Source organism: Perca flavescens, chromosome 11 (genome assembly GCF_004354835.1).
Source record: "Perca flavescens isolate YP-PL-M2 chromosome 11, PFLA_1.0, whole genome shotgun sequence".
NCBI lineage: Eukaryota > Metazoa > Chordata > Actinopteri > Perciformes > Percidae > Perca > Perca flavescens.
In genome coordinates, this window is record NC_041341.1 from 16,770,814 (window position 1) to 16,793,616 (window position 22,803).

The following is a 22,803-nucleotide window of genomic DNA, read 5'->3' on the forward strand; positions in this document are numbered from 1 at the left end:
ATTGTTGTTTTTCTTTTATTCATATAATTTATTTTTGAGAAAATACATCTTTGATAAATATCAGTATTATTTCAATAATCACTCATTTAAACCTAAAAAGCTTTATAAAGCTTCAGTTGATTATCTCTGTGTTCTTGGAGTGTGATACAACTGTAAAGGTGCATTTACAGTAATTTCCATCTCACCCATTTACAGGAAATGATACTGGTGTGTGTATGTGTGTTTACATGTGTGTTGTCCCAGTGGGGCAGTAGCTTTTTGCAGGGTGTTGTGGGATACTCCTCTTCTGTCCTTTCAGTCTCACCCTGCCCTGACATTCCCGTGTAGACGGTGGGTGTCCAGTTGCCACCGGTTATTTCTGCGTTGATCCCCTCCCTTCACACACTCCAACTGCTTCACACACTCAGTCCCACAATGGAGTGGAGCAGCCGCCTTCAGTCAGACCCCCAAAATAGCCCAGGGTGTGTGGAGGGTGGGCTGACTGCAGACCCCAGCAGGGTCCAAAGAAGTCATGTGCTCAACCTTGTCCTCCCATAACACAAACAGAGACAGGAGAGGAGTCAAGATCCAGTCACAACATAAACCTGGAACACATCTTACTCAGTGGATATACTTCAAGGAGTGACTGAAGTTGACAAGAAGTTTCTGCCTCTGCTTGTCACATGCACTTTAGAGGCAGTTAGAGGGGATAGGCAGACTGAGTGTGATCATCCAGTAGCTGAGTGGCTGGTCAATCCTGGACCATGAGGCTTAGTGTGGCGTTGTTTTTTGCGGGTCTCTTCGGGGCGTTGGCAGCTGTGTTCATCCTCCTTTCATTTGGAACCGATTACTGGCTGCTGGCCTCAGAGAGATGTCACCCGAACCCTGATGGATCTGTTGGTGTGACCATAAAGGTGGGTGTTGGACTTGAAACAGCAGCATATCAAGGAGGAAGATCAGTTATAATTTGTTATGTCTTTCTTATGTCTTGATGAATATTACTTATCATGTGTTTTTAGGTTGAAAAAAGTTCATATTTGTAACCCCAGGAATTAAAATGAGGTCAGCTGTTCTTAGGCTACGGGGAGTAATTCTTTTATTTTGTACAGTATTTAAGCTTTAAATGTTGTATTGTGAAGTTGCACTCTGTACCCTCATACTAAAACGTATTCCGTCTAATGGTGGATCTTTAAACTAGAATTAAAGTCACTTCTACTATTTTAGAAACTGTGATCAGTTGCTCCAATCATTCTTTCATTAGATGAACTGCAGGGTGGAGGCATCCCTGCAGGACTTCTTCACGTAACCAGACACTGTGTTCAGCAATGCAGTGATTGAGACATATCTTGTGCCCCTATGATAGAGATACAAATACCAGTAGTCCCAGTGGTATGGTACTGTATTAAATATCACTGACTAGAACATACCTAGCTTTTCATAGTGGACACTGAAACTAAAATCGAGACATGATAACACCACAATAAAACCAAAGTGGTAGCACATAGTATTTTTTCACATTCATAAAATGTGAGAATCTTTTTAATTTAATTTAATTCTGGTTTAAGTTATATTTTCATAGCAATAACGTCATATACAAAAGGGGGGATACAGTGTGAAAAGTGCAGGATCCATTTAGGTTTTTAGCTCACGTGCAAAAATACTGACCACTTGTGATGAGTGTTTCCTGAATGGGAACACCTTTGGCCTGCACGCTCGATAGGCACCAAACCAAACCTGCATGAGGTTAGAGGTGCTTGCTCAGCTCAACCCTTGACCCGAGTAAGCAGCTGCTTGACCACTGTGGCAGCACACTGTACACCTGCCTCACTACATCAACAGAAACCATGGGGTGTATCAATAATTATGTTTATACAAACCCTATTCTGCAGACTTTATATATGTATATTTTATATATTTATTAATAAGCCACCACTCCTTCCTTTGCACTTTCTTTCAGCGTGGAGATGTGTTGCTGCAGGAGAACCGTAGTAATATCACTGTATACCATGAGGGTTTTTTCTGGAGGTGTTCATTTGGAGGCAGCTTGGGTGATGACAACCTGATGTGGAAGCTCTGGTTCAGTAAGTGACACATATTGTTTCTCCGATAGCTAACCCTTGTGCTTTGTTGACTTTGGCTTAACTTTCTCATTGTTTCCACTGCTTCATATTTGAAAAATGATGGGAATAATTGCGAAATCAACTAATTTCATTAATTTAAATATTTTGTTTCTTTTCATCCGACCTTATTAAAACCCAATATGGAGAAATGGAATATAAGTATTGAAGTGCTAAATAGTTCCCTTTTGCTATAAACTGTGCTTGCATGTGATTAAGGCAAAAAGATCCTTATTATTAGAAAACATTTTATGTTTCATATGTTATATGGGCTATGCATGCATTCTTTTTTTGTGCCAAAAAGTCATTCACAGACAAAGAAATACACAGTGCACTGTACACAGTACAGTATCTTATCTTGTATGTTATCAGTATGTCAATGTTCAGGCTGTTCTCATGAACCATTCGCACATAGAGTTATGAAAAGTAATGCACTGTAATGACTCAAAATAAAAATCTGTTTTTTTATTTGCTGCTATTCTGTCTATAAAACGCGTATGACGCCACAATGTTAGAAACCCTCTCATGTGTTTAGAGGCTGTGCCATGTGATGTTATTCTGGTCTTTTGTCAGGTGATTGTGTGCATCGTCTATTTTCTGATGGAAACTAAGAATGGTGGTTCATTGTCAAAAACAGCCTTTGGCACTGAAAGGACCTTGTGAGGGTCTCTGGAATCCCATACTGTAGAACAGAAGAGAGCAAAGAGTAGGAAAGATGATAAAAACATGAGAGAAAAAGTGGAGAATAATCATAACTTTGTGACACTCTGTTGTCAAATTTAGTTGTATACCAGTCTGCAACGTACACACACACACACACACACACACACACACACACACACACACACACACACACACACACACACACACACACACACACACACACACACACACATATTTAAGTGATATCCTCTTACTGTGTTTGTTTACTTGAAAGATTAAGTTTCATCTTTGTGTTGCTTTATTCTTTCTCTCTCCAGCAAATCAGCCTCACTCAAAAGTGTGCATGCACGCCTATCTCTTCCCATTCCCCGTGTCTCATCAGACCCACAATGCAACAGAGTATGATTCAGCCATAAGTAAGTGTCTGTTTATCTATTGAGATTTGCCTCATTGTAAAGATTGAGTTTATTTTCTTAAATAAGACACTTGGCTAACATCTCTGTTGTCCAGTCTACAGGGGCTTCTGGAGCATCTTCATGCTCATTGGTGTGGCAGCTGTAGTGCTCGGTGGGTTCTTCATCATCTGTGCTGCTCCGTTCGCCAGCCATCGCTTGTATAAAGCAGGCGGTGGCCTGTTCCTGGCATCTGGTGAGTTTTCAAAATGGTTAAATCAGGTGGTGGAAAGTTACTAAGTACACTTTGGCCTACTTAAGTGCTGTACTTATGTACAAAGTGAGGTACTTGTAGTACACTTGATTTATTTCTCATTGTATGCTATTTTATACTTTTACTCCATTACAGTTGTTTGACAGCTCTGGTCACTGGTGATTACAAATTAGGATTTTACATTAAAAACCCATAATAAGCGGATGAAATACAATTCATTGCATTATAAAATACAAAGGGTTCCCAACCGTTATGGTTTGTGGCCTCTTTTTAAAAATCAGTATGAAGTTGGGAGTCCTTGTCCAAGTTTTAGATGTCTATGCAGTTCCACCAAAGAGACATTTCCCCTCTAAACTTCTCAGATGGTTTCATTAAATAACTGTTTGAGGTCCAAAGGATAATATTTCAGAGAATTTTTAGAGAATATAAAAAAAGGCTTCACATTTGTGTGGCAGAACCATAGACTGTAAATTAGTGGACAGAGCATGTGTGACGTCACCCATTGTTTGTGGAGATGTGCTATGACTCGTCGAGTTTGCCGGGCGCAGCCATCCAGGTTGTGGATTTGACGATTTTAGACGAGAGGGAGGAGTGAGGGAGGAGCGGCTTACACTCTATGTTACCTTACACACTTTCACTGGCAATCACATCATAGCCACGCCCTAAAACACCCCCTGCTTTACTGGCGATTTTAAAATCAACGAGACCATAATTCAAAAAATGAACATCATTCTGTGTTGCAGAAGACATAAAACTAGCGATTGAGACCATAAACACATTATTACTGAGGTAATAAATCAAGTGAGAAGTAGGTCACTTTCTCATAGACTTCTACAGAATCCGAACTCCTTTTGCAACAGCACGTTGCCCCCTGCTGGAATTCAGATAGAATGGATGTTTAAGGCACTTTCGCATTTGCAGCACTTTGCTGAACTGGATGCGTTGTCCATTAATATTAATAGTCTATGGGCAGAACATTGCTTTTTCTTCTATCCTCTCCCATTAATCATCTCATGACCCCTTAGATTTATTTTATGACACTTTGGAGGGGATGAGACCCCTAGGTTGGGAACCTAGTGGATTTAACTCTCTAAGTAGCTAAAATCAGCTCCACCTCGACCAGCAACAGTACAATTCTGCACAGCCATTGATCCAAGAGTATTAACAACCTAATAATGTCATATACAATGATGTATCATTTTACAGAACAAATACTTTTACTTTTGATACTTTCACTGTATTGATAACATTGGACTCATGATACTTTTAGGAATTTAGCTTGTAATTGTACACTTAAGTAAAGTCTGAGTACTTCTCCCACCACTGGTTAAATATGTATTTCTATTCCCTGTTTTGAATCCATTTGTTTATATAGAAAGTGTGCGGGTGAGTTCTCATCTCTGCCTCTGCTCTTTTTTGCACCAGGTCTTTTCCTGCTGTGTGTGGTGGTTATGTACGTACTGTGGGTGCAGGTGTTGGATGTGGTGGATCTCTACATAGACCACAAGCGCTCTACAGTGTGTTCAGACTTCCAGCTGTCCCTCAACTATGGTCTGTCCTTCATGTTTGCCCCTATTGGCATCTTCTTCTGCCTCCTGGCTGGCCTTCTTTTCCTCCTCATTGGCCGAACCATCCAGATTCACTGCCACTGACTTCAACCAGCAGCAGGTTAGAGGAAGAGTTGAGGCTTGAGTTGGTTGGACTCAGTGGTGTAGTCTACGTGATGCACAGATATATGCAGTATACCCACTAAGAAAGATCCAGGATTTCCATATATATACCCACTTAAAATGCCCAATGACAACATACTTTCCATTATAATTATGATATATTTTGAATTGTCATCTGTGTTTATCTTCTTTGCATAGGCTAAATAAAGGTATTTCCACCGTAAATTGGTGCATAAAAGTGTATCTGATTGCAGGAAATTAAGTCTTTGATGCTCAAAATTTCCCTCTGGGAGGTGGCCGGTTGGCTTGGTGGGTAGAGCGGGCGCACATGTGCAGGGGTTTGTTCCTTGGTGCAGAAGGTCTGGGGTTTGAGGTTTTCCTGCATGTCTTCACCCCTCTCTCTCCCCTTTCATAGCATATATTCATAGCAGAAATGCCAAAAATTTAAAAAGAAATAATTCCCTCTGGGAGAACACCCCCCAAAAAAAAAAAAAAAAAAAAAAAAAATAAAAAATAAAGGCTTATATATTGGCCAACATATATAGTTCAGTATACAATACATTAGACTACACCACTAGTTGGACTGTTGTACTTCTTCTTTTTGCCACCAGACCTTGGACATTTTCCTCATTTTGTCTGACATGTACAGTGAATACTATATGGAAGCTCTGTGATATAAATGATCTGTCTGTCTTGAACACTTTGTTCCAGGATAAAAAAACATTGCTGCCATTGTTGAGTTCAGAAATGGTGTCATAATCACTCCAGCCTGAGCTATTTTCAATTCAGCTAAGTTACGTACAAGTCTATTCACAACAAGCCTGATCACTGGCAGTATAAATGCCTTTAGTGCATAACACTTTTGTTTGAATCTTGTGTGTTGATGGTTGTCAGGGTTATGAGTGTATGTCAAATGACCAGCAATCAATGTTGATTAATGTTAATTCAGGCATTTGTGTTTGCTATTTGTAAAAAATAGTAAGTAGTTAAAATATATATTTTGCTTTGTATAGTATTTTAAAAATATCTTTAAAATAAAGTGCGTAGTGAAAAGCTATAAGGCGGCATGATATTTTTTATTTTCTCTATATACAGTAATTGAAGTCAGTGTTTTTGGAAAAAACACCTGGCAAGCAGCTTTTTCTGCAGTCAACTTAAAAGGTAAGGCTGATAATATTCTACATTTTTGTTATTGTACACAAATCCAGTGAAAAGACCAAAACCAATACTTCCCAACTCTATGGCACTCATCTCCAAGCCCATTAATTTAAACTAAAGTTTTATACTAAATATTTAAAAACAGATTGCAAATGTACACACTCCTTTTCTTTCTCTTTTTTTTTGCTGGCAGCTGTAGTTTTTAGCAAACATTACTCAAACAGAGTAAATAGTGCAGTTGTTGGGGACATTTTAAAGCTGCAGACTTATACAGTACACATTGCATGTTCTGGTGAGTATTTACAATAACATTATGTTATGTTATGTATGTGTATCAGCTCAGTATAAACTACACAGCCTGCATTCATCTAATAAATGAACATGCCACTCTTTTGATGGATATGGAGCTTTATGGTGCCAAACAAACCTTACCGGTACGAATATAAGACGACCCTGATTATAAGATGATACCCCCCTCTTTCAAGACTCATTTTTGGAAAAATACTTTTTGAAGCCCAAATATTGTTTTTATAAAGAAAATAATTTTAGTACTATGAGACATCAATAGGCCATTATTTCAGCCTCCAGGCCTCCAGGGGTCCTCTTGGCCTGTCTGTGTCTATTTCCCCATACACTGACTACAAGTCCCTCCTGCTAGGGGATTCTATTGGCTGACTAAATGCCACATTCAGCTGACAAACTGCATGTGATTGGTTCATTGACCCGTCAGTCAGCCTCATCTTGGCTACTGGACCGAGGTAGCAGAGTATTATTATCATTTTCACACAGAACAGTGACTAAATAGCCGCTCAGATGTATTTATCGCTTTGGAATTACTCGTCAGAGTCTCTGAAAACTCTCCGAAAAGTTACGGTCTTCCCAGTTGGATCGCTAAGCTTCTGGAAGGGTTACAAAGACACCAAACATATACTGGAAAGCTGGAGCTAACGGCTACACGGCTAAAAACAAGCGGTGACACTGGGTTGAAAGAACGCGGAGCAAAACAGAGATTTGTGAGTTGATTTTTGGATTCATAATTATTTATATATGTTACGAAGACTGTAATTCCACGAGGATTTAAGAAAGCTTCTTGATGGCCTACAATGGTTAGATGATCTCTTTAAAACAGCACATTTCTCTGCTTCTAAACAAAAACAAAAGTAAGTCTCTACACTGTATTGATCTGGAGATATTCAATATTACATTATATGAAATGCACTTTAGAGGGTTAACATTAAAAAGTCTAGACCCCAAATATTAGACGACCCCATTTTTTCAGATGTATTTCCAGGAGAAGTATATTACATATATATAATTATATTCCGACCAATACGGTAATTTATGTCAGACTTTGGCTACGCAGACAGCATATGTTAGTAAGGTCAATTTATTGTTGTTTTTTGTCATTTTTTTCAGACAATAAAAAAAATGTTTATTTATTATTATTATTGTACAATTTCTGTACATAGCCTGAAACTGTGCTGTTATTAGTTTTTCCCTTTTGACCAGTTTCTTGGTTCAGCACAGTTCACTCTGTTTATGAATGGAGCTTTAAGCATGATAGACTTTTTTGTTGAGTTTATATAGCTGTTTTATGTATTTGTCCTCCGGTTCTTCTATGATGTTGTTAAGTTTGTATTCATCATAACATCACATCTGTCCAATTATATGCTTTTCTTTTTTTCTGTTTGCCAATAAAATGACAAGGCCAGGGCAAGCTTTGATGTATATGCAGTTAATAATGTTGTCATTTAATTAATTTAAAGAATTGTGAAAGGATGTGCGCTTTTGAGTCCAGGCTTCAGGTGAGTGTGTAGCTAACATTAACAGTCCCATTTCATAGAGACAAAAAAGGAGAAGAGGCTCTTAAGATTTATTCCATGTAGAAAAGGTGACAATGTAAAATTAAAAGTAATTTGGACCATATAATTCTAGGAGAACACCTTTTGCACATTCCAGGCAATTTTCCTAGAAAATGGGATGATTGTAACAAAAGGTCTGGAAAATTACAAAACATTTAACTCCAAATACCACAAGAGGACGCTGCTGTCTCACATGATTTACACATCACCCTACACCCGGAGAGGCAGAAATCCTATTTTCTTATCTACAGTCTATGTGGAGTGTATGTGGCATTATGCATTTATTAAACAACTTCATAGGTAGGATCTGTAGATGAAAAATTCACACCTTGGCTGACAGATGGATGGTAATTTCACTCATGAATGGAGCATTTGATCAGGATCTGAATGGACTCCTGTGTCGATTCTCATGTGTCTGTATCAACTCTGTGCCTTTTGAGCTTTATAATATGTTTATCATATATAGGGAAATGCATCTGTGGTTTGTCTCGGAATGCAGAAGGAAGCGACACAATGTAAGGCATTGATTACTTTGTGAGATTGACTTTGCCTTTACAGCAGACACTTTTAGGATGGAGATTCACACTTTCAAATTCCGGAAATTTCAAATTGCTGTACCACTCTGAGAGAAAAGCCACACCAAACTTCAGCTCAGTTATATAACAAGCTACACTGAGCTACACCTCTGCAACAAGAAGAGGCCACAGAGGTTGGCAGATGCTAATAAATTGGAAGATAAAATCACATGATTTGTCCTGTGTCAGGTTGGAGTGGTCCTTTCATCCGAGTCTCCCCAAGGAAAGAGATTTCTTATCTGGTGGACTTCCTGGTTAAAATGAAATCCTAATAAGATATAAAAAAGGTTTAATCATTTCTCAATCCATATCCAAGTGAGTGTGTGTAAGAGAGAGAGAGAGAGAGAGAGAGAGAGAGAGAGAGAGAGAGAGAGAGAGAGAGAGAGAATGCAGGTGTGGAAGAAGAAGCAGGGCCTTGCAGTCAGTAATGCCATCAGACTCCCAGCTGAATTCAGCACTGTTCTGCATGATTGCCCATGATAATTGTGTGTTGATAGGGAGCGCCGGAGATGGAGTATAATTTCCACTGAGAGATTCCTAAACAAATACCTGCGCTCAGCAGAGGGATGGAGTGCAGCAGGAGGTGAGGAGGAGAATAGCGGATGAGGGGAGATAGAGGATGAGAGGGTAACACTACCAGAGGAGGAGGAGGAGGAAGCAGCGGTCTCACTGCATGTCCTTCTAGTCTGTCCATAATGCAACCACAGCAAGGCCATGCAAGACACTGAACTTGAAAAATAAGAACCAAAATCTCTTCATTTTTATAGACTAAAAAATCAGTGAATGCCATAATAAAAGTGACGTGTAAAGACCATCTGGGAATAGAATAATAGAATATAACAGAACAAGCAATAACATAACATAAAATAACTTGTAACCATGTAAATAGAATGAGAGTAGAATGGACATTCCCAGTCAAGTCGACATAGCAGGATGGTCAGAGCGGCGGCCACTTTATATGTGAACTGTTGCACACATACACACACACACACACACACACACACACACACACACACACACACACACACACACACACACACACACACACACACACACACAGACACACACACACACACACACACACTTGTTAAACGTGAGCACTGAGAATCTGATGAATATGAAAACAGCCTTCTAGTGTCAAACTGCACGTATATCATTCTGCACAGTGAAGTTCAAACATCCAACAACAAGCAATGCCTTAAGGAGTGACAGGGTTCATATATAAAAAAAAAACAAAAACACCTAATGCAGAAAAACTTAAAAAAAAGTAGTTTTTTCAGTATAAGAGATTTAGAGGAAGTCACTGAGATAAAATGTCAACAAAAAAGGCTGTTCCAGAGTTTGGGGGCCCTGAAAGCGAATGTACTTTTAGTTTTGAGTGTAGACGTGGGGACTGCTAGCAGAGTTTTGTTGCAGGATCTGAGTATGAGGATGGTGTACGTACTGTATCAGCACTCACGCTCACAAATGTGTGCTGGAACAAATGGCTTTTATGCCAGACGCCTCAATCTAGAGATTTATTTTGTGTGGCTATTTACAAATGAAACATTAAAAATATGACAAAAGGAGCTAAGGCATCTATGTAAATACGCAGTATGTAAACTGTATATGCTGCTTGTGTGAAGGGATCAGAAAAGAAAGTCCACAAAGACGCTTTGGGACATGTTGAAGTCCTTCACTCGTCTGGTCAGGCAAAGAGGATAAGTCTGACTCAACAGTCAACATTTGTATATTTAACCTTAAGGGAAGTTCAAGTTAATTAGAAAACACTCTTTGCCTGAGTGCTCTCACCTCATGGCAAGTAGTGTAGTTATCATAGCTTATCTTCCAAATGTATCATAATCCCACATGACATGCAAGTCAGATTTCATCCAAATCTGATTACTTTCAACTCTCAGAAAAAAGCAAAGTATTTGAATTGCATGAACAATATGGCAAGTCATATTACACGCTGCTTTCCTCTTTAGAGATAGTTTTACATAATTTCCCATTCGTTTTGAAATAATGAATAGACAATGGGCTGTATAATTGTGAGAATTTACAATTCAGAGGACTGCGTCGTATAATCACCATGCATAATTCAGAGAGTTGAGCACATAGGTCACCGGTGGCAGTGGCACAAAAAGTAACTCGGTTCATCAAACAAACAGTTAAAAATCAACACTTTTTGTGCCGCCAAACATTGACTAAAATCTCTTTGATGAGGAAACGTATCTCCTTAAGATCACAAAGGAAATATAAGAAAGTACAAGTAGAGCATCCAATTATCTATATACATCATATATTACCTTTTCAGTTCCAATGGAGTCTGTAAGTTCAGAGGAACTCACTGATGTGTAAAGAGGCACTGGCGGCATAAAAACGGGTATTACATTGTTGGCCAGTGAAAGCATCACCTGTACTGAGTGGATCCTTTCTGCCCCTCTAACATCCTCTGGCCTCACACCTCAGTTTGTGCATATCAATTACATTCCAAAGTGTGTATGGATATGGATAGCCCTTGTTCATACTCAAGGTCTCTTGTTTCAAAGGCATGCTAATGTCTTTCACAGTGAAACTGCTCTCAGCAGCCCTCTTTTAACTGCCAGAGCAACTGTGTAGGAGATGATTGGGACTCTTCAACCATCTTGAATATTTATACATTTTTAATGGCACATATAGTATATCCACAAATCCTAAACAAAGGAGATTTCATTCAAGACTGGGTTATTTCAGCTCAGAGAGTTTTGTCTTTTTTACTTAACTATTGTGGATGTTAAATAAATTAGTAAAATCTTTAGTACGTACGTCCCATGCTGTTTGAAAGATCCATACTGTGTTAGCACCCACTAGTAAGTAAATTCTCACTTTTTAAATTCTTTCTTTGCGATTGCTGTGTTTCATCACCGGCCACTTAAAGCTCCTTATTTGGGTATAGCTTCCCCTCAAGCAATTAATTAATGCTACAGTACAAACAGCCGATGGATTTGATCATGAATATTCAAATCTAGCTCTTGCATATCATTTCTTATGCAGTGTTGTAAAGCAGGGCGTTGGAGAGGCATACACCAAGGGCTTCAAAGCCACTTATTGTTTCTGTACCGAATGTATCTGTCCCCATCTGAACAGTAAGTCAGTCCCAACATTTATTTGACAAAGTGAGACGTCATGCTGAAATTGACATTACATACTCCTATATAATGTAATTTGATTATTTTTCTCTAATTTTGTTTATGTTTACACTATTTTCCATTCATTTATTTTTAAGATTCAAGATTCAAGATTACTTTATTTGTCCCTGGGGAAATTTGTTTGGGCATTTTAAACTCAGTGTCCACTTTATTAGGTACACCCGGGCAATCCAATACAACTGTTCTGCCATGTCTATTTTTATGAGGCTTATAATGTTCAGTTTTTTTACAATGTCATAGAGGTGTTAATTGAATTATATGTTTTAGCATTTATTCCCTAGTTAGTAGTGTTGCTGTATTACTATAATTAGAAACACCTCTCAAAATAATGTAGTCCATTTTAACATAATCTTTAACTGACCTCAATAGTAAATATATAAATGAATTTACACATTTTCGACAATGTCAACAAAAACTGAGCATAATAAACTTCGTAAAGATGTACTTATTAAGTGTACCATTAAGTAGCCACTGACCAACTATAAACTAATTGTTTATTTTAAATCTGGGGTGCACAATTCTTAGATAGCTTAAATTGTTTTTTATTATTTATTTGAATAAAGCACCAACACTTGTTTACCATATTTGCAACATAATGTTGAGCTATCAATAATTTTGCAAAAGAACAGTTTATTCACATTTGCAATGCTTTTTGTCCTTTCTGAAATGGTTCCTAACTTTTACTACATTTTCCAACATAGTTCATTGACTCATGGTACAGACAATTCACAATCTTAACAGAAACCAATATGTTTTACTAAATTCAAGGGAACAAAATGTTTCAACATTTTTTTTTTTATATCCTCGCTCACAGGTTCACTTCACGCAGCTTTAAACCTCTGATTCTCCATCCAGCGCGTCTCAACGGTACAATAAAAATGTTCCATACTGCTGAACCACAATCCCTCAGTCTGTTTTAATGTTACACATGTTTATTAATGCCATTTTACAAGAGGGCACTGTCATATCTGTTAGACTTGAGCATGTCAGCGAGTGTAAATGAATTCAACATAATAAACAGGCACAAGCACTGTTTACCATATTTAATAGAAAATAAATATACAATTCTAATGTAACCATTCAAATGATTTCTACTCTCTTTGTTTCACTCTTCATGTGTATTCATAAGAGTCACTTCATATGCAACCTCACTTCATTAGAGTAAAATTTATGAAAATTATGTATTATGTATTGAAATTACAGGAAAGCAAATGCGTGCCTATTATTAACACTTGAACTACATCTGTACCGACATTAGAGTCACGTCGGCTGGATTTGAACGTAGGTGATGTCTCGCTAAAGTCACAAGAGCAGAACCACACTTTAGACTTTAGACGCAAATGTACAACAACTCTGACAGGAAGAAATACTTTCTGTTGTCTGAAGTAATGTATGTACACTGCAGTAATATGGCTGTGATTAGAACAGTAAAGTAGTAAAGTAAGTAAACAAGTAAAAAAGAAGCTAAAACTACAAAATAAAAGGTTAATTTCACAGTGTTCTAACTGCAGTAGTTTAGGCACAATCATTGAAAACATTGTTGAATGTAATTGTAAATTTGAAGTATACAGTTCTCAGGCATTCATACAAAACAGACAGTGAATATCAAATTAAAAAACACAGAAAGTAACACAATGCAAGGCAAGAGAAAAGAAACTACAGTACAGAAACAGGCTGAATGCTTTACCTGCTGACTTACTTTGAAATTTTGCAGCAGTTTGGACGACAAACAATCCTTTTGTTGCTTGACGTTTCAAATGACAGCAGAAAGTTAGCAAGAGTAACGTTGCACTCCTTTTTTCTTCACCAACAGGCTTCATGTGTGTCCTCATCTGGTTACTGCTGCTGTGCTTTTATACTGGTTTAACTTGCAAAATTATACCTTTGACCTCAAGTAGGGCTGACATTTCTTGAAAGTAAAATCTTGTGCGGAGAGAATGTGGTGTTTGGTTTTGCAATGGTAAGAGTATACTTTGTATTAATTGAAGTATAATGATATCCCTAGCTTGGATGTTGGGGAAAGGAGAAAGTGGTGAATAATGTATCTCCATGCAGATAATAGATGAATATGTTCATATATTCATTTATTAATTTATACGTTTGAATTGCAATTTAGATTGCCCTTATACTTTCATTACTTGATTGTAAAACATCTCTCTTTAAATATGTCATGAACCATACTTTTGGTTGTGATAATTCAAACTTTGGGAATGCAGGGAGGATCTCTACATCCATTTTTATAAAACAAGGAAAATGTTACACTCCACTTCTGTGTTGAATCTGTTTTTTCACTTTGTCCTTTCCTTTCTCCTGCTTGTGTAAAACGTTGTGTACAACGTCTTTACTGTATCCTTTCCTTTATTTCACCCTCTCTCCTTCTCTTTCTTGTTCATATTGGAAGATGAACTAAAGAGGAGAAGAGCCACGATAAACACACTGCAAAGTTCTGCAAAGTTTTACAAAGTAAAAAAGGAAATGCCAGCTGAGGAGACGCTGCCGGGCTTCAGGCAGTAGAAGTCCCATGCCCGAGGGACCATACGAAGGCTGGTAAATGTTACCGATGATAAATAAACATTATTTAAAAGATCTGTCAGCTCCTGTTAGAACGTAGCCCTGGTTCATTTGTTTCACTGCTCTGAGGGTATAAGGAATATGTAATCACCCCTCTGAATGATATGAATAATCACAGATACCATTTTCTAGGAGCCACAACCACGAACACATTAATGCTGACTTGTGCGCTAATGTTTAGGATTTACAGACTAATGATTTGAATTTCTGAGAATGTAAAAACAATATGGAGTTTAAATGTTTCATGCTCTCTCAAGAATAATCTGTACAACGCATAACAGTTAGTATTTAGCGAAAGACATTAGTGTTAACAAGTGATGGATCTTTACAACTCATCAATAGAATATCACTGTAAAGCAGAGATGCTTCTTCTGTCATAAAGTGTCTTTTATTTGATTTTGCCATTGCCAAGCCCTCATAAACCCAGACACTGTAAATGATGGTATTTGGAGAAAAGACAAAAGGAAACTAATTGTTAAGGCCAGGACATTATTTGTGTGTACTAAAACAGATTTACCAACTAGCCCTATTGACTTGGACATACAGTGTAAAGGAAATTGTAAAGAAATTTACAATGATAACAACAATGTACTTTAGCCTGAAAATAACGTTTATTTTTATTATCAATAAATTTGCTGATTATTTTATTGATAAATCAAATAATTAATTAAATTTTGCAAATAGTGAAAAAAAGGCCCATAACAACATCCCAGAGACCAAGGGGATGTCTTCAAATGCCTTGTTTTTTCCAACCAAATGTCCAAAAGCCCAAAAATATTCAGTTTAAAATGATTTATATAAACAAATGTATTAAATCCTCACATTTGATAGGCAGGAACAAGAACATGTTTGAAATTCTTTGCTAGAAAAATGATTAAAACGATTAATCAATTATCAAAAAAGGTCCCAAGAAGTTGATGTATAAAACAGTTACAGAACTTACAAGAGTTACAAAAACTGTAATTTTACCTCGCAGAACACGGGAGTTGCTGATCTACTACTGTCTCGATCAGTTAGTTAGTTTGTGTTGTTGCTTGACTAACCCTAACCCTTTAACACTTAAATTACTGTTTAAGTCTGGTGGCTTGGATGAGAGCATGAACAGAACAGCTTCAGTTCCCCGTTGGAAAGAGCTGTCTGACAGCAAGGTAAAGCTGTGAAAATATTCCAAATAAAAGTGCTGCTGACGGTCCCACTGAGAATTAACACCACTTTGTGCAACTCTATCAACAATGTAAAACAAAACAGCAAAAAATGACGTCAGACTCTGATGGATGGTAAATGGATTTTGTTACCTTGCCACTCTGTTTGTATTGGCCTGTGTGTAACCCTGGTCCAGTCCTCAGCAGAAGATGTCATGCCAGTCTCTTGCCCATCAACACACAGGACACCTGCTTGTTGGCATGGCAACATCTGAGCCTCTGGGACGAGCAATGGGGCATCTGTTCAGCAGACAGATGGGCTGAACGGGTTGCCCTTACCGACAGGCTTCTGAGCAGGACTTGGCATCTGCACACAAACATTGGATAAATGAAGAGGGTTTTCACAGTGTGATTTGGAAATGATTTGCCCTGTTGCAGGCAGGTCATTATGTAACACACAGACCATCTATCTATCTATCTATCTATCTATCTATCTATCTATCTATCTATCTAATCAACTCTCATGGTTTCTTCACAACCAAAGCTACAAAAAAATTGTCTGAAATGTTGATTTACGCTGCACATTTCATTATTATATTATAATTATATTCTTACTTTGAATTTTTTGTAAATGTCATTTTTGTATGGAAGCTCTAAGGTATCCAAGGTTGCTCTTCTGCTGTTACTGTAAATTGACGGTGTTTGTCACCCTGCTAACTCACAAAAAAAGACTATTAGTGTAATACAAATTTACATTAATGAAGCTTTTTAGTGTGATGTGATGGCTTACAGTATATCCTGCTTCTTCCGCCCTTCTGTGGAAAATGTTAGTCATGAACAGACTGAACACAATTTTTTTTTTTATTATTCCACTACTTTACAATAAAACGTGTTAAATATAGACACAAGTTGGCAACATCTGTATGAAAACATCTGTATTGGTATTGTCCAGTATCTTGTGTATTTGCTGTAAAGAGATTCTTGATCTGCGTCTGACTTTTCTCGCCTCTCATCATTCCTTCTTGTTTGAACTCTTCCTTTCCTGCCTCGCTATCTGTTCCCTCATCATGTTCCTGTTGCTTGAAGTGAGCATTGTCTTGTTTTAGCAGGCATGGACGTTGCGCAACATATCGTTTAATTTGTATTTTTTCACTTTATTTTAGAAGGAAAGAAGTACAACATTTTATGAAATATGATCAATTATTGTGGATTTTGCTCAGGTGAATCATCATGCCAAGATACAGACTGGGGCTGGGAATGATTACTTACAATGGGTGCATGTTTTATTGAACATTTGTTTAACCAGTGCACATTGGATACATTACAGTATTATAATAATATTAACTTTCTTCTGCATTATATATTATGGATTTGCATGTCATTCTCCGTTGCAACATGTCATCTTTTAGGACAAATATTTACACTTTCATCACCAGTTACAGTGCATTTTAAAGGCATTTAAGTCCATCAGAATATGAATTATGTAATATGTGTTCTGATGGTCAGGTTTGAAGCGTCACCTGCAACATTCTTTTTTAACCTTCACTAAATGCTTAGGCAGCATTTTATTCTCATTTCAGTCCCTGGGAATACATTTTCTCAGAGTGAGTTTAATATCTTTTTTTGCATTATGTGCCACAATGATGGATTATCTTGATTGTAGATCTGAGCCTTGACAAGCGAAAAGAGGGGGCAGGGAAGAAGCAGAATGTCTTTTTTATTCAAAAATTGTCTGAAAAAAAGACTGCAGATATAATTGATTATGGTATACTTATAGAGAGAGAAAAGTGGTGAAGTGATTTAGCATTGCACTTGGGGCCCTATTTTAACGATCTGAAACGCAAGTATCAAACGTGAAACGCAAGTAGCTTTGTGGGCGGATCTCGGGCGCTGTTGCTATTATGCCGGCAGGATAAATGACTCTTGCGCCCAACGCAAATCTAAAATGGGTTGGTCTGAAGTAGCTAGGTGTGGTTTGGGCGTAACGTGAAAATAACCAATCAGAGCGTCATCTCACATTCCCTTTAAGATCAGGCGCGCTTGTTCCGTGGCGGATTGCTATTATGATGGCGGATTTGCCTGGCGCACGCCAGCGGGAGCTGTCCGGGATGCGGCAAAGTAATAAATGCCCGTCTTGACCGGGTGGCGATGTTGCTGCACCTCTCGGGCGCATCTCCACAGTAGCCTATGGAGAGGATTGCTGCAGCCATGGAGCGTGGGCCTCCAAACGCACCACCTGCACCTGTTGTGGATTTCACTCTTTTCACACACGCACGCACGCACGCACGCACGCACGCACTCACACACACACACACACACACACACACACACACACACACACACACAATTTAGAGTTGCCATTTAACCTTACCTGCATCACCTGCAGGAAACTCAACAGAAAAGGCCTAAGTCGATCATGCCAAACTCAGAGTTCAATAATGAAGAGGCAACCAGAGGCCATATTTATGAATTTCTATCCAAATGAGTTTTATCTGTTAATGCAAAGATGCCTGGTATAGTGTCACAGTCCTTATTCCCCTTGTTTTTATCACCATACATGACACAATAAATAGCGCTGTGAACATGAGCTAATGAGTATAATAATTCAGTCTGATACAGCAATTACACACTTTATAAACTAAACAGATATTCCACTTTAAACTGGACTAACTGGTCCACAAGCACCAGAGCATCCCGTTTTGGGATTATGAGCCCATCTTCTGCTAACAAGGTGCTGTGGCTACAAACCAGAGCTACTAATGACTTAAAGAGCATATCAGCTATGGCTCGTTTGCTGAACAGCGGAGGAGCGGTGGAGGAGCACACTGCTTGGAGTTTCAACTTTAATTAGTGATTGGCTAAATAAAGCTCCCTGTGGTCTTGATACATTACCAATACTCTTGTCTATTAGTGTTTGAAACAACTCCACAAGGACTACAGGTAATCCCATAGCTGTCCAATAATGTAATGCACTAAAGTAATGTTTTCTGATGAAATGACCTGTATGTGCACATGACAACAGAGGAGTGTAATGCATTTCCTGCACTTTGCATTCAGTGTGTGTAGGTATTGACCGAGTTATGTGTGGAGGTTACAAGTTCACCTTCATTCCTGAACAAACATTCAGATCGCTACATGGGGAAAGAAAGTACCAGCCCCAGCCTCTCTCAATCAAGCCCTGATCAAGCACAAAGGAAGATCTGACTCTAAATAATACATGACTTGCCTTCCCATATACACTCCCTACTGGGACACTGAAAAGAGGGTTCAGGTTCAAACATCTTTCCTCATCTTCAAATGTCCTGCCTTCATCTTAGCTGCTGCCAGATCTTCTGACACTGCTTAGACCTGGAAATATCAGAGAGGAAAGACTGTTAAAGGGAGGATGCCACTCATGTCAGTGCATGTTTGTCCTTGTCCTGAAAGACAAAATGTAGGCCTACAACATTTTATGGCTAGCCATATTTTAGTCTCTAACAAAGTGGTGCAATGTCCAACTGACATTGCCATCCCTACAGCTATGCCACTAGCATGGATAAAAAAAATAAAATAAAAAAATAATATTGTTGTTTATTTAATACTTCTGATTTTAGCTGCCTTTCATGACCACAATTTAAAAAAAACTGTAGACCATAACAGCTTACGTTACAGTAAATGTCACCAGCTCGACAGAAGAATCGAGTCCATGTGTGGGTCGAGGGGCCGTTGCTATTTCAGACATGCCTGTAATGACAGCAGGAGATTGGTCGATGGTGTATGTACAGTACTGTTCTGGTAAATTTTCATGTGAGCTGTAGTTTTAATGCTAACCAATTAATTTGTTCAATTTTGTTAAAATCACAACAATCTCAACTTCTAATTGCAAGTGATGTAGTAGATTGTCATCTATCTAACATATGTTTTCCGAAAGGCTGATAAAAGAAATGCTCAATGAGAGATTGCGTTAATTTACTATAGCTACTGGAACAGCGACTAACCCAAAGGTGGCGTCAGGACTTGGCTCTCTATTCTTCATTTGCCAGTGTCGCTCTGTATGTGCAGAACTATTGGTTACTGATTATTGATACTGAGTTGCAGTAAATAAATGTCAGCTTAGCAAATGATGCAAATTCTAATTGAGCTCTATGTTAATGTAGTACCCTGCTATAGTTGTTAAAATATTGGTTTTTTTATATGTATTTCTATTAACGAAAATACAGTAGGCTTATATCCACAAATATGGGCTGGTTCAATTATCCCTATGGTGGAATGTTACTAAGTACATTTACTCAAGCACTGTACTTAAGTAGAAATTTGAGGTGGGCCTACTTGTACTTTACTTGAGTCTTTTCTTTTCATGCCTCTTTCTTCTTCAACTCCACTACATTTCAGAAGAGAAATATTGCAGGCTACTTTTTACTGTACTACATTAATCTGACAGCTTTAGTTACTAGTTACTTTACTAATTAAGACTTTTGCACACAAAACAGATGTAGTTTATAAAATATGACGTTTTGTTATAAATTAAACTACCCAACAATATACAGGCCTACACAGCTGAAATTATTAGCCAATTAAACACACAGCAGTTGTTTAGATTGTTTCCAGTTTCTAAAATGTGAGGATTTTTCTGCATTGAATAGGCTACTTTTGCTTTTAATGCTTTAAGTAAATTTTCCTGATGATACTTCCTACATACTTTTACCTACGTAACATTTTCAATGCAACACTTACTGTAACAGAGTATTTTTACAGTGTGGTACTAGTACTTTTACTTAAGTAAAGGATCTGAATACTTCTTCCACCACTGCTGTAATAACCTTTGCATAAATATGGAGAAATCTATAGTTTGGTAAGATGTTGAAATGTCCTCTGTTGTGAGTAGTCCTTGAACCTCACAGGTCCTTTCCTTCCTGGGTGACCAGGTGTCAATTTTGTTTGTTTTAGCCAATCAGTGCCAGAGAGGAGCCTCGTAACCTAAACCTACCGGCCGGGTTCCTTAGTTGAAAGTTCAGTATAATTGGTAAAATTACTGTTTATCAAAGTTAAGAGCCGGGGTTTTTATGTCAGAGTGTGTCACCCCGTTAAACAAGAGAGTAAACTGTGTTTTGGAGCTGTTTCAATTGGTAACAGTAATTATACAAAGTGAATCTAACAACATACAGTTGCTAATTAGCTAATGTTAGCTAGCTATAACTCACTAGCTGGGAGAAGAGACTATGTGCGTGCGGAAACGCACTTTGCCACCGAGTTTAAGTGAGTATGGACATTGAGAACTATAATGATGTGGACATTTATAGTTGATAGTGTACGTGGGATGCTGCCACCCATGCTGCTGCAGTAGAGGTGCTCAGGACCGCTGCGGAGCCTCAGGACAGGTGTCTTCCTCCTACAGCTCCCTGCTAGAGACAGACTGTTTGAAAATACTGTTACAAAGAGCTTTCTGAGTTACAAAGTACCAGTGAGTACAGACAATACTTTTCCTTGAGGATTTCAAATTCACCAAAGTTGTGGTAACGTAGGCTACTAAAAAAACAAAACAGGGTTTGCTTTATTTATTTTGGGTCATGAGGACATGAGGGCTGAATCACATGGTAAATGTAAGTAAATAAAGTAAATGTTTTTCCTGTATGGCATTGAATCGTTGTGGTTTGATGTATATTCATGTTTAATGGTAATGTGATTCATGTCAGAAGTGGTTAAGTGTTATAGTGGCTAAGTATGAATGCTTGGGAGTTTTAAGCTAACTATTAATTAATTAAGCTAACTTGGCCTCTCTGCCCCCTAGTCATAGTCATATGCCTGAATTTGTTAAAGTGCAGAGAATAAATTAGCAGTTTACTTGTTAAAGTGACTATATGTATCTTTTTTATGTTTCTGAAGCTGTATAATTTTTCACACAATGGTCTTAAATGACCTGTAACAGCAAACGAGACTAACAGTGAAAAGAACACCATTTTGATATAGTTTTTAGTAAGGTCTCTGCCCGGGTTTGATTTTTCCTGCGCAGTCACACAATGATTTGCGGCAGGTAGACGGAGCTACAGTGACACATTCTGATGGGTCACAGATTTCTTTGGAACACCGGAAAGCCTGTGTTAGCATTTCCAGCCAATTGAGCCAGGTAAAAGGAAGCAGGAGATTTCTTTATATAGGCCTAATTGTATTTTAATGTTATTTTACAAGTTATATGTTGTAGTTATGGCTGATACTGAGGCAGGACCATCCCAGAAAAGAAGGAAATTAAAGGAAGAACAACTAAAAACCCACCCCAAAGTGGCCCTCAGGTAGGTTCATAAAATAACTTTACAATGTGCAATGTGGTTGTATGTCAGTAGCCAACATTAAATGACACCATCCTTCCATTTAGCACGGACGTTTTAATCCTTTCCAGTCCGTGTTTGTGTTGGCCTACTCTTTTCTTTCCCCTTGTACCCCCTGTAACACTTAATAATAATAATAATAATAATAATAATAATAATAAATATAATAATAATAAATGCTGCAGCTCCTCAAAACCCAAGTAAAGTTCCCAGGTCTTAGGAAGTGGGAGTGGGTGGGATACATTCACTTTTCTTGTACTGGTCATTTGATTAATACAAAATAATATTCACTATTTTTATGACTAGGGGAGTGTAGACACAAGCACAGAAGGCAGACTGCTACAGTACTGCTGGTCTTTGGCTGATGATAAATATTCAGCCTGTTCCTTTAGCTCCAAGTGTAGTCATGTGTATAATTGCTCTGGGACTGGAAATGCACCATGTGTGAATATAAAGGAAGGGCCATTTAATAGGAAACACTGTCCAAACAACATAGCTTTAGTTTGTCTAAATGTCCCATGTCACAGAGAAGCTGCAGAGGTTGGACGGAGGTTTATGATAGCAGCAGCAAGTGGTGAGAGTGAATGGAGCTAACAGGGAAGAACTAGATAAAAAGTGACAGAGGGCGACTAATCACAACACACTGTTTAAACAAACAGATTTTCAATCTTAGAAATACATTGTTAGACTTTAGCCCCATTTGGACGGGATTACAGGGGGAGGTTGGGAATGAAATATTCACTGTGCCATTTTAACCATCTTGAAATTACAGGATGTGGTCTGTAATAGACATTCAGCAGTACTAGCCAAAAAAGATCTGACATTACAACAGCCCATTGATGAGCTTTTGCGGGGTTTTGCTTTCATAATGGCTTTACGTTTTTTTCTGTTGTCATACTCGTTACCAAATAGGCCTATGTCTTAGTGT

At 38.1% G+C, this 22,803-nt stretch overlaps 1 protein-coding gene and 1 long non-coding RNA gene across 2 annotated transcripts; both read left to right on the forward strand.

The window, feature by feature from the left end:
• The first annotated feature begins 464 nt into the window (after positions 1-464).
• tmem182a (transmembrane protein 182a) lies at positions 465-5,201 on the forward strand. Its single transcript, XM_028591888.1, has 5 exons — positions 465-893; positions 1,937-2,060; positions 3,077-3,175; positions 3,270-3,407; positions 4,851-5,201. Exons 1-5 carry the CDS (start codon positions 744-746, stop codon positions 5,075-5,077), a joined length of 738 nt encoding a protein of 245 aa, XP_028447689.1. The 5' UTR covers positions 465-743; the 3' UTR covers positions 5,078-5,201.
• A 381-nt stretch (positions 5,202-5,582) lies between these two features.
• On the forward strand, positions 5,583-12,756 carry LOC114564592 (uncharacterized). The gene is made up of 2 exons (XR_003693779.1): positions 5,583-6,256; positions 12,675-12,756. It is a non-coding gene; the product is annotated as an uncharacterized LOC114564592 (long non-coding RNA).
• Positions 12,757-22,803: the final 10,047 nt, after the last annotated feature.